Source organism: Pan troglodytes, chromosome 14, assembly GCF_028858775.2.
Source record: "Pan troglodytes isolate AG18354 chromosome 14, NHGRI_mPanTro3-v2.0_pri, whole genome shotgun sequence".
Taxonomy (NCBI): domain Eukaryota; kingdom Metazoa; phylum Chordata; class Mammalia; order Primates; family Hominidae; genus Pan; species Pan troglodytes.
Window position 1 is genome coordinate 87,360,161 of NC_072412.2, and position 14,919 is coordinate 87,375,079.

Sequence of the window (14,919 nt, forward strand, 5' to 3'; positions counted from 1 at the left end):
GGAAAGCCCAACAGAAATAGGAATAACTAAGGAAACTAATATGGGCCAAGAAGTAATTGCAACACAGATACTGAGTTATTAATTTTATATATATTATTTTATATACAACACGTACATAAAGGTTGCATTCTATTTTTAAAATTAAGAGAAGTAAAATAATAAATTTAAATGCTTCTCTAGTATGCCTAGATCTTTGTAAAAGGAAGTTATTTAAAATTCTAAATAAATATTTATTGAATTGATACATTTAATAAAATCTCAAACATATAGAATACTATATTTTAGTATTTTAATTTTACTAAGTAGAAAATAAAAATATTGCAAGTATCTCGAAAGGTACAGTAAAACAAGCACATTGCAACAAGATAAAGATAAATGAGGAAATCAGAAGTTCAGAAAATTGGAATTAAAAAAAGCTCAAACATGCACCATCAATTTATTACTGGTCCTATTTATATTTTAAAGCTGTGCTTAAAGTTGATGTAATCTTTCTGTTCATTTGCAGTTCCATTGTGAAAAAAAAAATGAAATTTCACTTAGAAAAGATATTGCATAATTGTTTATTTTTCTGGTTTGCAATACCTTTAATATGAATATTTTCCCTACTTTGTAGCACAGGACCCAATCTTTGCTATGAATCAAATGAAATATTGGATTTCATTCTATTAAATTTTCTTCAGATCAGGATGACTTAAGTTGCTTAGTAGTTCTTCCTTTCAGTGATGCATAATGAACTATATTTTTTTAAAATAACGTTATTGTCTCAGAATATTCTGCTCACAGACTGAGAAGCATCCATTAGCCAGAGAAGAATTTCTGGCTCCTGAAGAAATTTCATTGCAGAAATATAATTGGAAAAAAAAAAGCATGAAAACACTTTATTAGACACCAATCAAATGATTCTTTTTTAAAAGTTGCCTTATTTTTCTTTGTGTGAGGCGGGAGAATAAGATCTGGAGGCAGGGAACCTAAGGTCGATTCCCGCTGACTTTCTAGAACTGAATGAAAAGGAAACCTCTACCTCTCCCTGCCTAGGTTACAAAAGGATCAGAGGCAACTCCCTTTGCAACATCCCACTTTCCACTATTGTGGCAAAGGAAAAATGGAAGGTACCTCTGATTGGTCCCCTCCTGCAACCAGTCTTCATGTGCATAGGGTGTAACTTTGCAACTTCACTTCAGCCTCTCATTGGTCACCTCTTGTGCCCAGATTGGTGGTGGGCCACTCCTTCATTTACATAGTGTGTAACCAAGCAACCAGTGGGAAACCTCTAGAGGGTATTTAAACCCCAGCAAATTTTGTAACCAGCGATCTTGAGTCCCCTGCTCTAGCCTGCTATCACTCTGTGGAGTGTACTTTCATTTCAATATGTCTGTGCTTTTCTTGCTTCATTCTTTTGTTGCTTTCTTTGTGCTTTTTATTCAATTCTTTGTTCAAAATACCAAGAACTTGGACGACTTGTAGTCAAGACCCTCCTCTGGTAACAAAAGCAGTATCAATTTTGTCATGGAGTAAATATTCAGTTTTAAAATATATTGATCAATGTGTGCTTACTACAATTTAGAAAGGCTGCACATTAAGAAAGACCTATCTATAGTAAGATACCATAAACATTCAAGTCATTTTTCCCCCAATAACTTGCACATTTAAATAAAAATGGGAGACAGCAACACTATCACTATTACAGAGGCAGCTGCATGTGACGTAGAAACTAGGAAATAGGGTAGCTTTTTCCATCAGACTCTATCTACAATTTAGTGTCTAATTAATTATATTTACATAAATAAGCCCTATTTGAACTCTGAGTAAAATAAGTTATCCAAAAAAAGATATGTTTTTATGACATGATTTTAATCAAAACCTTGCAAATAATATGCATGGTAGCAATAAGCTTATTATTTATGCTGTACTTTAATAAGCTTCATCCTGTTTAAAGATTGCTATGTTGAGATATCCAAAATAATTTCAATTGCATAATAAATACCCATAGGCAAGACATTTGAGAAGTAATAAGCTGTTTATTGAATAATGAAGTGCATTAAATTCATCAAAAAAATCTAGATCTCTGGTATAATAAGAGTGTCCTAAAATAGTGCACCATGAAAAATTATGGGCAGTATCTAGGTATTTTATGCTATGAAAAATACCTTACACTGAAATATACAGATAATTTACCAGAAACATTTTATTGGAAGTAAAATATTTTATCTCTTTTCTAACTTTTTTGTTATACCCTGAAGCTAGTGCTGATCATAATGATATGTTTTTATTCACATCTTGTGATCATAATGCTATGTTCTTATTCACATCTAGCTCTTAGTGAATGTGATCACATAATTTGGGATCTCTTAGCTTCTCTCTGCTGTAATCTACAGAAGTGTGTACAAACAACTCTTTCTGTCTTCAAGCATCATCTCAGAGAAATGAATATCTAAAGTTAATGTTTAGCATTTTCTTCCTATGTGCTTCTGTAGTGTTTTTTTCATAGCTTGATCGTAATATTTTAGCATTTTTAATTGTAATTTTCCCTCTTTCAAATTAAATGCAATCCTTCTTGCTATCCCAGTGTCTACCTGCCTATCAAAATGGCTAGAACGCATTAGACACTCCATAAGGATATATGGCATAAAGCTAGAAATTATAGATTACTCTCCATCTACAAATATTTTACTATTGTTTCTTTATATTTAAAGAGTAACAACAGTCTTATATATTAGAAATACATCATCACTGCATTGATTTTGTATTCCACAATCATATGTAGTAATAATAATAGCTAACATTTATCAACTGCATGCTCCATGACAGGCACTGTGGTTAGTGCTTCACATGGATTAACCAAGTTGATTATCATTTAAAAAGTCTGTGAAGTAAGAAAATATATCATATCAATTTTTAAAAGAAAATTAGGCAGGGTGCGGTGGCTCACGCCTGTAATCCCATCACTTTGGGAGGCTGATGCAGGCGGATCACAAGGTCAGGAGATTGAGACCATCCTGGCTAACACGGTGAAAACCCGTCTCTACTAAAAAATACAAAAAATTAGCCTGTCGTGGTGACGGGAGCTTGTAGTCCCAGCTACTCAGAAAGCTGAGGCGGGAGAATGGCGTGAACCCGGGAGGTGGAGCTTGCAGTGAGATGAGATTGCGCCACTGCACTCCAGTCTCGGTGACAGAGCGAGACTCCATCTAAAATAAATAAATAAATAAATAAATAAAAGAAAAAGAAAATCGGAGTTGCAAAGGATTATGTAATTAGACTAATGTAAAAAAAAAAAGAACTAAAAATTTTCACAGTTAAAATTCTTTCTGATTCTGGAGACCTGTTTCTTAGCCACTACAGTTCAATACCTCTATGTTTCTCTCCTTTCATCCCTCCAACCCCACCTCCCTTCCTCTTTTCCTGGCTCCCTTCTTCTCACTCCCGCTTTCTGTATTTTTCTTAGTCTCTCTGTTTTTCTTTGTTTCTCATCCATAGCTTTTACTAAACACTAAATGCATCAAACTACTGAGTAATAAATTCCAGGGAGTGTTTTCCTTTGAGAATATGCAAAACTTTGAAACTTTGAAGCAAACAGCACACGTGTTTAAAAATAGCCCTTTGGGAACAAGAGAAACAAAACAAAACAAAACAACTATGTCTTCAGTCTTGTATGAATAGAAGCAATGTATAATATTTCAGTAGTCTGGAAATCATTTAACTTGGCAACTCGAAACAGCTGGAACAGAGCTAATGATTGGAAAATAATAAAAATTAAAAAAAAAGTTAGTGTATATATGTAATAGACATCAAGAATCTATGGACTAAAATTCTTGTACTTTACTGACGAGATTTCTTAAGACTGAAAAAGAAAGCAGACCATCTAGCGGGTTTTATTCATTACACAAACATAAACATAGCAACTTACTTGAATAACTGGCAAGCTAAAACTTGTCTGATGATATCAGAGCTACTTATATTTCTTATTTCCATCTTCTGTGTCTTTGTTGTTGATTAGAAAGATTTCTCCTTTCATATTAGGTTATGATCAGGTATTGCATTTTGGTTGACTGAATAAAGTCAATAGTGTTATTTGTAGACTCTTCAACAGTGAAACATGATTTAAAAAATAATGCCAATATGATAGGTTAAAAAAAACTAACCGGGCCGGGCGCGGTGGCTCATGCCTGTAATCCTAGCACTTTGGGAGGCCGAGACGGGCGGATCACGAGGTCAGGAGATCGAGACCATCTTGGCTAACACGGTGAAACCCCGTTTCTACTAAAACTACAAAAAGAAATTAGCCGGGCGTGTTGGCGGGCGCCTGTAGTCCCAGCTACTTGGGAGGCTGAGGCAGGAGAATGGCGTGAACCCGGGAGGCGGAGCTTGCAGTGAGCCGAGATCGTGCCACTGCACTCCAACCTGGGAGACACAGCGAGACTCCGTCTCAAAAAAAAAAAAAAAAAAAAAAAACTAACCGGACACAAATTTACCTGGGTCAAATATTTATCAGAATAAGCTTATATATAATATTAAGGAGAAATATATTGAGGTTATAACCTCAATTTATTATATCAACATTTGCACCTGTTTTCCATAAAATTATATATGGTAATATTTTAATATTTCTATATCATATATTCTAAATGATAAAATTATGTTAAATATTAAAACATCCCTTTTTGAATATAATTATTAAACTGAATATGCTAATATTCCAGTGGTCCATTTGTCTCGTCAATGGAAGTAGCATTTAGTATGATAGCTTTTTCTGCTTCAGTTAATAAGCAAGCTCATGCCTATGGATTTCAGAGCTCTCCACATATAAGATGGAAAAGTAAATAGAGGGGAACCTGATTCTTAAAATATATAGGAGTAGAATTATCACAGCAATTAGGTATCTAGGAGGGCTAACACATGCTATGATGTTAGGATTTTTAATGATACCAATGGCTCAATTTAACTGGCATCTGAGGGACAATACTTTCAGATAATCAAAAGGATGAAGTATTTAGCAGGCAACTATACCTAGTGGTGCTGCAAATTTGTTTCAGTGAAGGCAGGAAATTGGTGAAAGCATGGTTAGGTAGCAGGCTGCGGGTCCTGGCCTGACAAATGTCTTTTTCTTACTCTTTCTAACACATTTCCCAATATAACATTGCCAGTGTACCTCTGTTTTCTGAGCAGGTAGGGAATAGGGAATTGAAATAATGTACATAATTCTCTTAACCAAAGTATACATTTTACTATAGTTGGAAATATGTAACCTGGGCTATTTTATAGACACATAAACTACTTTTATTTTTCTTTTTTGTGGCAATTCTTCTGAACTACTGTATATTGAAGACATTATTTCTAAACTGCCTTTTAATATTCTTTTTAAAGTCTCATCCTCTATAAAATTAAAACTTCCTTGATTATAATGATTGTGCCACATTGCTTTCTTTTTAAAAAACAAATCAAGATACATTAAGAATATCCAATTCATATATTTATAGTAAATAAGTTTTTAAAAGTCAAGTACAATGTGTTAATTACTAAAGTAATATTAGTGAAGTAATGTGCTTCTTTTAACTGATATCTTCTAAGATACTTTTTGATAGTGTATGGATATTCTCTTTAGATGTGTAAATGACCTTTTTTTTCAGAGTGGCAATTATGTTGCATCTTACATTTACTTAAGAAAGATAAAATTATATAGGAGAAACCACACACACACAAACATACATACATACACAATCTGTATCCAGATTGTAGTTGTTGAGATGAGGAAAATATTGCAATGAATTACATAATTAGTCAGTTACAAAACTTTTCCTGTGAGCAAATAGCAATCCATCTCAGTGCAATGTGCCAAGTGAGACCATTCCAGCAATAACCATTAAGACTCAGAACAGAAAAGCTAAAGCACACCAAACAGAAAGAAAGATTGACTCATTAAAACTAAATTCTCCTTTCCCCACAGGATACCCTTGAACATTCTCCTTAATATGGAGAATTCTGGCTGACATTTGCAAGAACCATTTATAACTCAGATCCTGGATGAATTGCAGAAAAAGATGGGTGCTACATGCACAGCAGAAGTCTTAGACTTTTTTTCTAATTTGGCAGAAAAGATTCTCAAACATTCTTAACATAATTTGCTATTACATTTCTATGTGAATTCCTTTACGATTTTAAAAACCATTATCATATTTTTGTAAGTTAGTCCTAATTTACATTTTAATTTGACAAATGTCTTGATTAAAGCAGATTTTATGAATTGCACCTGGTTAGCTGGTACTACTGGCATTTCACATTTTTTAACATTGATGATTTATACTAATAACTTTTCAAAATGTCTATTAAGCCAAATGAGTACTTTTTTACATAAGAAATTATGTTAAGCAAAACCAGCTTATTCATTTCTCTTATTTGATGTTACTTGTAATGTTGTTGCAGCCTATTTTATACACATTGACTTATCTGACTTATTACTAATTCTGATTTGAAGATATTTCATCATTTTTTTCATTTTGTTATTTAGTAATTAAAATAATTTCTGGGCCCTGATTAGTTTTAATTAAATTCAATCTATTATATTAAAATAATCTAATAGAAGGCATTTCAACTGTTTCAAACTTATTAAGCAATTTGTTAATAATGATATCAAATCAATATATAAGCTATTCAATTTGTGGAGAAAAATCTATAATCAAAAGTTAAGGATTTGTTTTAAAACACTCCAAAATAAGCTTTAGAAGATACTTGTAATATTGTGCATAAATATTTTTATATAAAAAGAAAATTCCTTCAAAAATAACATTTATAATTATGGACTCTATATAGGCCAGTATTTTAAAAAGTGTAATGTATGAGGTATAAAATTATTGATCTAATAAATTAATATTTTTATTTTAGGAAAAGTATTTGCATTGATATTTTTACCCTACTTTTCATTTCCTTGTGAAATATAGACTGATTCCATTTACAAAGCATGGTACAAGCTAACATTTACTTACTATGTTTGTATGGCTTATCCTCAGTAACACCTTTCAATTTTAGGTAATGTAACCTTTTAATTTTTAATTAAAAATGAGTCCCATTTGAGTGTAGAAGAGTACTAATAATAGGTAATTTGTTGCTATAGAAAATCGAACCAGTTCTGGACTGAAACTGAATTTTACTAGCTTGGATGAGCTGATTGTTAAAAAAAAAGTTTTGTAAGCCAGGTTTTAAAAATGATTCACTTGAATTGGTCACCACAGTGGTAATTTTTTCACCATGGAAATCAGCTAATGCTAAAAATTAGGACCTGCACTCCCCAGCAGTTGTTGAACATTCACTAGAACACCGCTGACCTGGAACATTTTAAGGATGAAAGGATACACTTAATTATGCCAAAGCACAGGAGTAAACCAAGACTGCTCCAGGTAACTGAGCAATGTTACGATCTTCATTGTAGGTCTTATTTTAGGTTGTTAAGAATAGTCATGAAACGTGTTTATTCTTGAAGTTTCTTGAAGTATTCACGAGGTTTCATGTTGCGGTGACATAATGTTATTAAAGAAACATGAATACAGCCTAGTAGGGGCAGTTATTAAAGAAACATGAATACAGCATATTAGGGGCTTACTAATACTGCTCTCAAATCTGTTCTTCACACCACAGGTGGAATGATGATTTAATGTAACACAGGCATTCTTCTGGTCTAAAATATTCAAAGGCATCCCATGCCAGTAAGGGTAAAGTCCAACACGCTTGATATGGGTTTTACTAAGAACAATTGACCTGCTCTTTGATTTCATCCCTGGTCTCATTTTTTATTACTTACCTTGAATCATACTGAAAGGATTTCTTTTCTATTTATTTTAATGTATTGTGTGCTCCTTTGCCCTCAGAAATTTGGACATGTTCTTTTGTCTGCTTGGAATCACCTTTAATTCATTTCAGTAGGTAACTCATTCCTTTCTCAAAGAATGGCAAAATAACCCATTCTTTGTATGCCAGACCTGTGTGTCTGCAGGAATCTGTTCCTGAGTGCTGATTTGGTTTTCTGCTTTTGATTTCTGAATCAAATCTGGAATTTTCATCTATTTCAAGGTCATTCTTGATCAATATACTCTGTGTGCTCCACATCTAACCAGTTTTGAGTATTGTAGACCTTACAGAGTAATTCATAAGAACACATATTCCTCTAATGATGGGCATCTTATATATCTAGGTCTGGAGCTTTAAGTATCAACTTTATGTTGATTACTCCAAAATACGTTCCATCACACACAAGGTCACCCCGAATTCTAAATTTGTAATATTTCAAACCTGTAAATTTAACATTTTAATTTCATAGCTAATAGACTTTTCTTTCCTGGAATGTCCAAAGTGAACTTGTGGCCCCTGACACTTTCAGAATGTTTCTGATGTCAGGAAATGATATCAACAAACTACCCAGCATCTCAAGCCCAAAACACCTAAGTTATTTTTTATTTCTAATCATTTTCACTACACACATACTCCTCCCAGTAATTCTGGTCAATATATCACAAATCTTTTACTCTTCACCATCTCCAGTGCTGATCAACTGCATAAAAGTTGCAGGTATTTATGGTTCAGGACACCAGTCACTGCAGTACATGCTGAACTGCTCTGTGGGCTCTGCTCTTGTCCACCTCCCTCTTTCCACTATCCATTCTCCAGAGTGTTCTTTTTGAAATAGAATTCTTTTTTAACAACATTCTGTTATTATTAAAGTCTTCAAATAAGTTTTCCAATTTACTTATAATAATATGTGAGCTCCTTAATTGAACAACAGGGTTAATTGTCTCCCCTGCCTATTCAGTATCACTTTTATGAATTCAAAATATCTGAGACAGGTCTCAATCAATGTTGAAAGTTTATTTTGCTAATGTTTAGGGCATGCGGATGACACAGCTGCAGGAGGTCCTGAGAACATGAGCCTAAGGTGGCCAGGGTACATTTTAGGGAGGCATGAGACATCAATCAATGTATTATAAGATGTACATTGGTTTGGTCTGGAAAGGTGGCACAACTAGAAGCAAGGGCTTCCAGATCATATGTAGACAAGATATAAAAGGCTGCATTCTTTGCGGTCCTTGATCAGCCTTTCACTGAATACACAATTTAACCTGGCTCAGTAAAACTGCATTTTCACATAAACAGTAGGGCAGAGGAAGCACTATCATATGCATTTGTCTCAGGTGAGCAGAGGGATGACTTTCTATCCAGGACCTGTGAGGATAAGCCATCAGTTTATATTGCCAGTGAAATTTAACTGAACTGTTTTAGGGTAAAGATCTTGAGGCCCACAAGGAATTATCTTGTGGGCAAATTGCGAGGGAGGTTTGTAGCTTTTTTTTTTTTTTTTAATCTTTGTAGCGATCTTATTTAGGAATAAAATGGGAGCCAGGTTTCCCTGAAGTTGTTCCCAGCTTGACTTTTCCCTTGGCATAGTGATTTGGGGATCTCAAGATTTATTTTGTTTTTTCACACTTGGCTACAACTATCTCCCTACCGAATTATCTTCACACTACACACACAGCCACCTTCTTTATATGTCTTGTGCCTAAGATATATTGCTGCTGCCTTAAGTCTTTGCAGTATCTGACTCTTCTACTCAGAATGATCTTCCCGAATTCTTCACAGAGTTGACTTTTGTTATAAATTAGTTCTGAAATTAAATATCATCCATATCAGTTTCCTAACAGAGTACCACAAACTAGGTGGATTAAAATAACAATTTATATCTCACAGTTCTGGAGACTAGAAGTTCAAAATCAAGGTACTGGCAGTGTTCATTCCTGTTGAGGGCTCTGAAAAACAATCTACCCCACGCCTTGCTCCTAGCCTTGGATTCAGAAAGCTTTGGCATGCCTTGGTTTGTAGATGTAGCATTCTAATCTCTGCCTCTCTATTCATGCAGTGCTCTCCCTTCTGTCTCTGTGCCTACATGTTTCTCTTTTTTTAAGAACAACAATTACATTAGATTAGGGCCCATTCTAGTGACCTCCTCTTAATTGTCTTACATCTCCAAAGACCTTCTTTTGAAATAAGGTTACATTCACAAGTACAAGGTTTGGCACTTCCATACACCTTTTTGGAAAGCACAGTTCAATCTATAATATCACCTTCTCTGGGTATGTTTTAAGTAAAACATCCCACTCACTCGCATAATGTGGTATCTAGTTTTCATCATAGCACTGATCATTATCTGTTATTTTTGATTAAGGGTTTGTTGTATGCCTTCCCCCAAACAAGTGATAAATTCCCTTAGAAAGTGACATCTGCTGTTGTTTGTTCTGTTGATTTTCTAGCTCTAGTGCCCAGAAGAGTGCATAGTATACAGTAAAAACAATATAAATGTGAATTATTAATAATGCATTTATTATAATTTGTATTATCCCTAATATAGCTATTATAATATCTGTTCATTTTAATAATGCTATTACAATATGTGATATATTATATATGCCATTTTAATTCTGCCCTTACATTATAATCAGGATTTTCTACTTAATGACCAGTCAACATTATGGTAAATGTTTTGTGACTTTTTTTTTTTTAATCCAATAGAACATAATACAATTCAAGAGTGAATCTCTCTCCATTACATCAGTGTAGCACAAAATCCGGTTTTTGGCAGTGTTCCCAGACACTCAGGGTTACAAAGTCGTCTTGTCCTTTACATCTGTGTATAATAGAGAAACCTGAATCATTGTGATATATTGCAATGTTACTGAGAGGAGTTGACCTCATTCTGAAAGTCACATGATTATTTTCACTGTCAGAAACAATTTATAAAATTGATAATCATTATATTAATTTAAAATAAAATAAATCATGGAATAAGAATTAAAGCCACCGCAAATCTATCAAGTAAAAAATTATAATCAAGCAGAATGTTATTTTATCAAGAATTTAATGTAATTCTTTCAATATAGCATGAGCTAACCTGTAGAACCAGATAATTTTTGAATTGTATTATACTGATGATTTGTATTTTTTTTTAAAATGGTAAAATCTAAATCTATGAGAAACTGGCCTACGCATCATAGTTTAGATTTTCAAAGTTTTCACATATTTCCATATTTTAAAATTAGCAAATTCTTCATGACAGTTACTAGATTTATTGGTCTTTCGGACCACTACTATGCAAAATATTGAATTGTAGCATAATTTATGAAAGTTGTAAATTCTACCCAATGTAATTGAAAACTAAATATTTGCCATATACATTTTAGTAAGTTTAAAAAAGAAATAGTGTATAGCAGTGCTACTAATTTGTGTAAATGGATTTGATAACTTGAGACTTTACTGAATTCATTTATCAAATCTTGGAGTTTTGGGAGGTGTCTTTAAGGTTTCCTAGGTATACAATCCTATCATCAGAAAACAGAGATAGTTTGACTTCCTCTCTTCCAGCTTGGATGCCCTTTATTTCTTTCTCTTGCCTGATTGCTCTGGCTAGAGCTTCCTCAAATTTTATTCTAATGCATTTTCTTTTAAGTCTTTTAAGTAAGCTAGAGCCAGTTTTTCTTGCTTGCAGTAACAAAATTCTATTTTATGCTTCCTGCAATGTATCTTATTTTAAGATGACTACTTTTGTCTTTTTAAAATGTTCAGTTCGTTGAGTTTTTTTTTTTTTTTTTTTTTTTTTTTTTTTTTTTGGAGGGAGTCTCGCTCTGTCGCCAAGGCTGGAGTGCAGTGGCACTATCTTGGCTCACTGCAAGCTCCGCCTCCCAGGTTCACGCCATTCTCCTGCCTCAGCCTCCCAAGTAGCTGGAACTACAGGCTCCCGCCAAGACGCCTGACTAATTTTTTTGTATTTTTTAGTAGAGACGGGGTTTCACCGTATTAGCCAGGATGATCTCAATCTCTTGACCTCATGATCGGCCCGCCTCAGCCTCCCAAAGTGCTGGGATTACAGGCGTGAGCCACAGTACCCGGCCCATTGAGTTGTTTTTTAATTTTAATTTTTATGGGTACATAGTCTGTGTATATATTTATGGGGTACATATTTTGATAAAGGCATACAATATGTAATAATCACATCAGAGTAAATGGGGTATCCATTACCGCACACAGTGTTTTTGTGTGTGTTATGAACATTATAATTATACTCTTTTAGTTATTTTTCAATGTACTATAGATTATTGTTTTTCATTGAGCTTTAATGATTCTATTCATATATGGCATGACCAGTCAAAAGAGATACCTTCTGGAGCAGGTTCTTGAATAACATTGTTTCATTCAACTTCATTTCAGTATAATGTTGATGAGAAAAAAAAATTGACTCCCAGCAGCGCCACTCTCTGTGTGGAGTTTGCATGTTTTCCTCATGTCTGCGTGGGTTTTCTCAGGGCACTTCAATTTCCCCCAACATCCCAAAGCTGCGCACATTGAGTTCGTTCCCGTGTCTACATTGTCCCAGTCTGAGTGAGTGTGGGTGTGTGAGTGAGTATGCCTTGCCATGGAACAGTGTTTTGTCTAGGGTTGCTTCCTCACCTCTGAACTGCTGGGATAGGCTTGACCCAGAACTGAAATTACTGGGTGAATAATAATCTTACTTGATGTATTAATATTTTGTAAATATAAATATAGGTAGCGTTCACATTTATTTCAATATTTAATATTAAAAGTGTTTTGTGTTTTTATTTGGAAGTTTAGTGATGTTTTTCTCACCAGAAATATGCCACAGGAACTTAACTCTTATTTATATTAATTGGCCTATACAAATTTTGTTATGCAAAATTTCATGTAAAGTGGTGGTTTTCAAGGACCTATTGACAAAGTTAGGTGAGGATTGACTATTTTCTTCACCTTAACGAGTTTTCTCATGCCATTTACCAGCCAAACCCCTTCCAGAGACCAGTTCATCACAAGTGCATTTTTATAACCCAGTGACCTCCTGGTAATTGCCCTGTTCAGGGAGATCTTGAGTTTGAATATGAGCTTTGCCATTATTCCAGTTCTGCCAGCCTCTAACCCTATAAATTAGCATATGCCAAACCTTCCTGTCTTTTAATACATATATATTTTAAGTTTGTCAAAATTAGAAAAAAATACCTTTTGAGTCATATTTTTTGTTTCATTTTATGTTTATGCTTATTCTCAAAAAAGAATAGTTTATCTTAAAGTATATTGTATTTTTTTGTGGAAAATGGACTGGTAACCCTCTCCTATTTTTAGTATGAAAAAAATGTGTTTCAGGAAAATAAATGTATCAGCTTTCCTATAAGACTACCATAATATTTAAAGTAACTGGAGAAGATGCTTGTATTTAGTTTGTTTTATTCTTTTAAAACAAATACACAATAATGAGGATCTCATATGTAACTTCCCAAATTTTCTGTCTTTCATACTTGATTCTCAAATTAATGAAATAAGTAGATTGTATTCTATCTTTATATTATTACTCATTAATTTTGGGGAAAATGCTTCAATAATGGCTTTTGGAGAAAATGAAAAGATGCCACATTAATTGTAGACAACCATTTTAAGATACATTTCATTCCGCCCCACTGGCTGCTCTGAAAAGCCATCTTTGCATTGTTCCTCGTCCGCCTCCTTGCTCGCCGCAGCCGCCTCCGCCGCGCGCCTCTTCCGCCGCCGCAGACTCCGGCAGCTTTATCGCCAGAGTCCCTGAACTCTCGCTTTCTTTTTAATCCCCTGCATCGGATCACCGGCGTGCCCCACCATGTCAGACGCAGCCGTAGACGCCAGCTCCGAAATCACCACCAAGGACTTAAAGGAGAAGAAGGAAGTTGTGGAAGAGGCAGAAAATGGAAGAGACGCCCCTGCTAACGGGAATGCTAATGAGGAAAATGGGGAGCAGGAGGCTGACAGTGAGGTAGATGAAGAAGAGGAAGAAGGTGGGGAGGAAGAGGAGGAGGAAGAAGAAGGTGATGGTGAGGAAGAGGATGGAGATGAAGATGAGGAAGCTGAGTCACCTACGGGCAAGCGGGCAGCTGAAGATGATGAGGATGACGATGTCGATACCAAGAAGCAGAAGACCGACGAGGATGACTAGACAGCAAAAAAGGAAAAGTTAAACTTAAAAAAAAGGCCGCCGCGACCTATTCACCCTCCACTTCCCGTCTCAGAATCTAAACGTGGTCACCTTCGAGTAGAGAGGCCCGCCCGCCCACCGTGGGCAGTGCCACCCGCAGATGACACGCGCTCTCCACCACCCAACCCAAACCATGAGAATTTGCAACAGGGGAGGAAAAAAGAACCAAAACTTCCAAGGCCATGCTTTTTTTCTTAAAAGTACTTTAAAAAGGAAATTTGTTTGTATTTTTTATTTACATTTTATATTTTTATACATATTGTTAGGGTCAGCCATTTTTAATGATCTCGGATGACCAAACCGGCCTTCGGAGCGTTCTCTGTCCTACTTCTGACTTTACTTGTGGTGTGACCATGTTCATTATAATCTCAAAGGAGAAAAAAAACCTTGTAAAAAAAGCAAAAATGACAACAGAAAAACAATCTTATTCTGAGCATTCCAGTAACTTTTTTGTGTATGTACTTAGCTGTACTATAAGGAGTTGGTTTGTATGAGATGGTTAAAAAGGCCAAAGATAAAAGGTTTCTTTTTTTTCCTTTTTTGTCTATGAAGTTGCCGTTTATTTTTTTTTTGGCCTGTTTGATGTATGTGTGAAACAATGTTGTCCAACAATAAACAGGAATTTTATTTTGCTGAGTTGTTCTAAAAAAAAAAAAAAAAGATATATTTCATTCCAACTACAAAGACATTACAAGTGTTTGAGATGGTAAACAAACTGATTATCATAATTTGATCAATATGCAATGTACACATGTACTGAAACATCACACTATACCCTATTAATATGTACAATGATTATGTGTCAAATAAATAATTATAAAAAGTAAAATTGGGGGAAAAAGTAGGGGGAAAAAAGGCTTATGAATGATTATATT

The 14,919-nt window shown here is 34.6% G+C and overlaps 1 protein-coding gene across 1 annotated transcript; it reads left to right on the forward strand.

The window, feature by feature from the left end:
- Positions 1–11,837: 11,837 nt before the first annotated feature.
- Positions 11,838–14,675, forward strand: LOC129136848 (prothymosin alpha-like). The gene has a single exon (XM_054665473.2). The coding sequence runs from the start codon at positions 13,673–13,675 to the stop codon at positions 14,003–14,005; it is 333 nt and encodes a 110-aa protein (XP_054521448.1). The 5' UTR covers positions 11,838–13,672; the 3' UTR covers positions 14,006–14,675.
- The last annotated feature ends 244 nt before the right edge of the window (positions 14,676–14,919 follow it).

Bases quoted from the DNA above. Each gene is read 5' to 3' on its own strand.
- LOC129136848 (XM_054665473.2), top strand. From the start codon at position 13,673: ATGTCAGACGCAGCCGTAGACGCCAGCTCCGAAATCACCACCAAGGAC.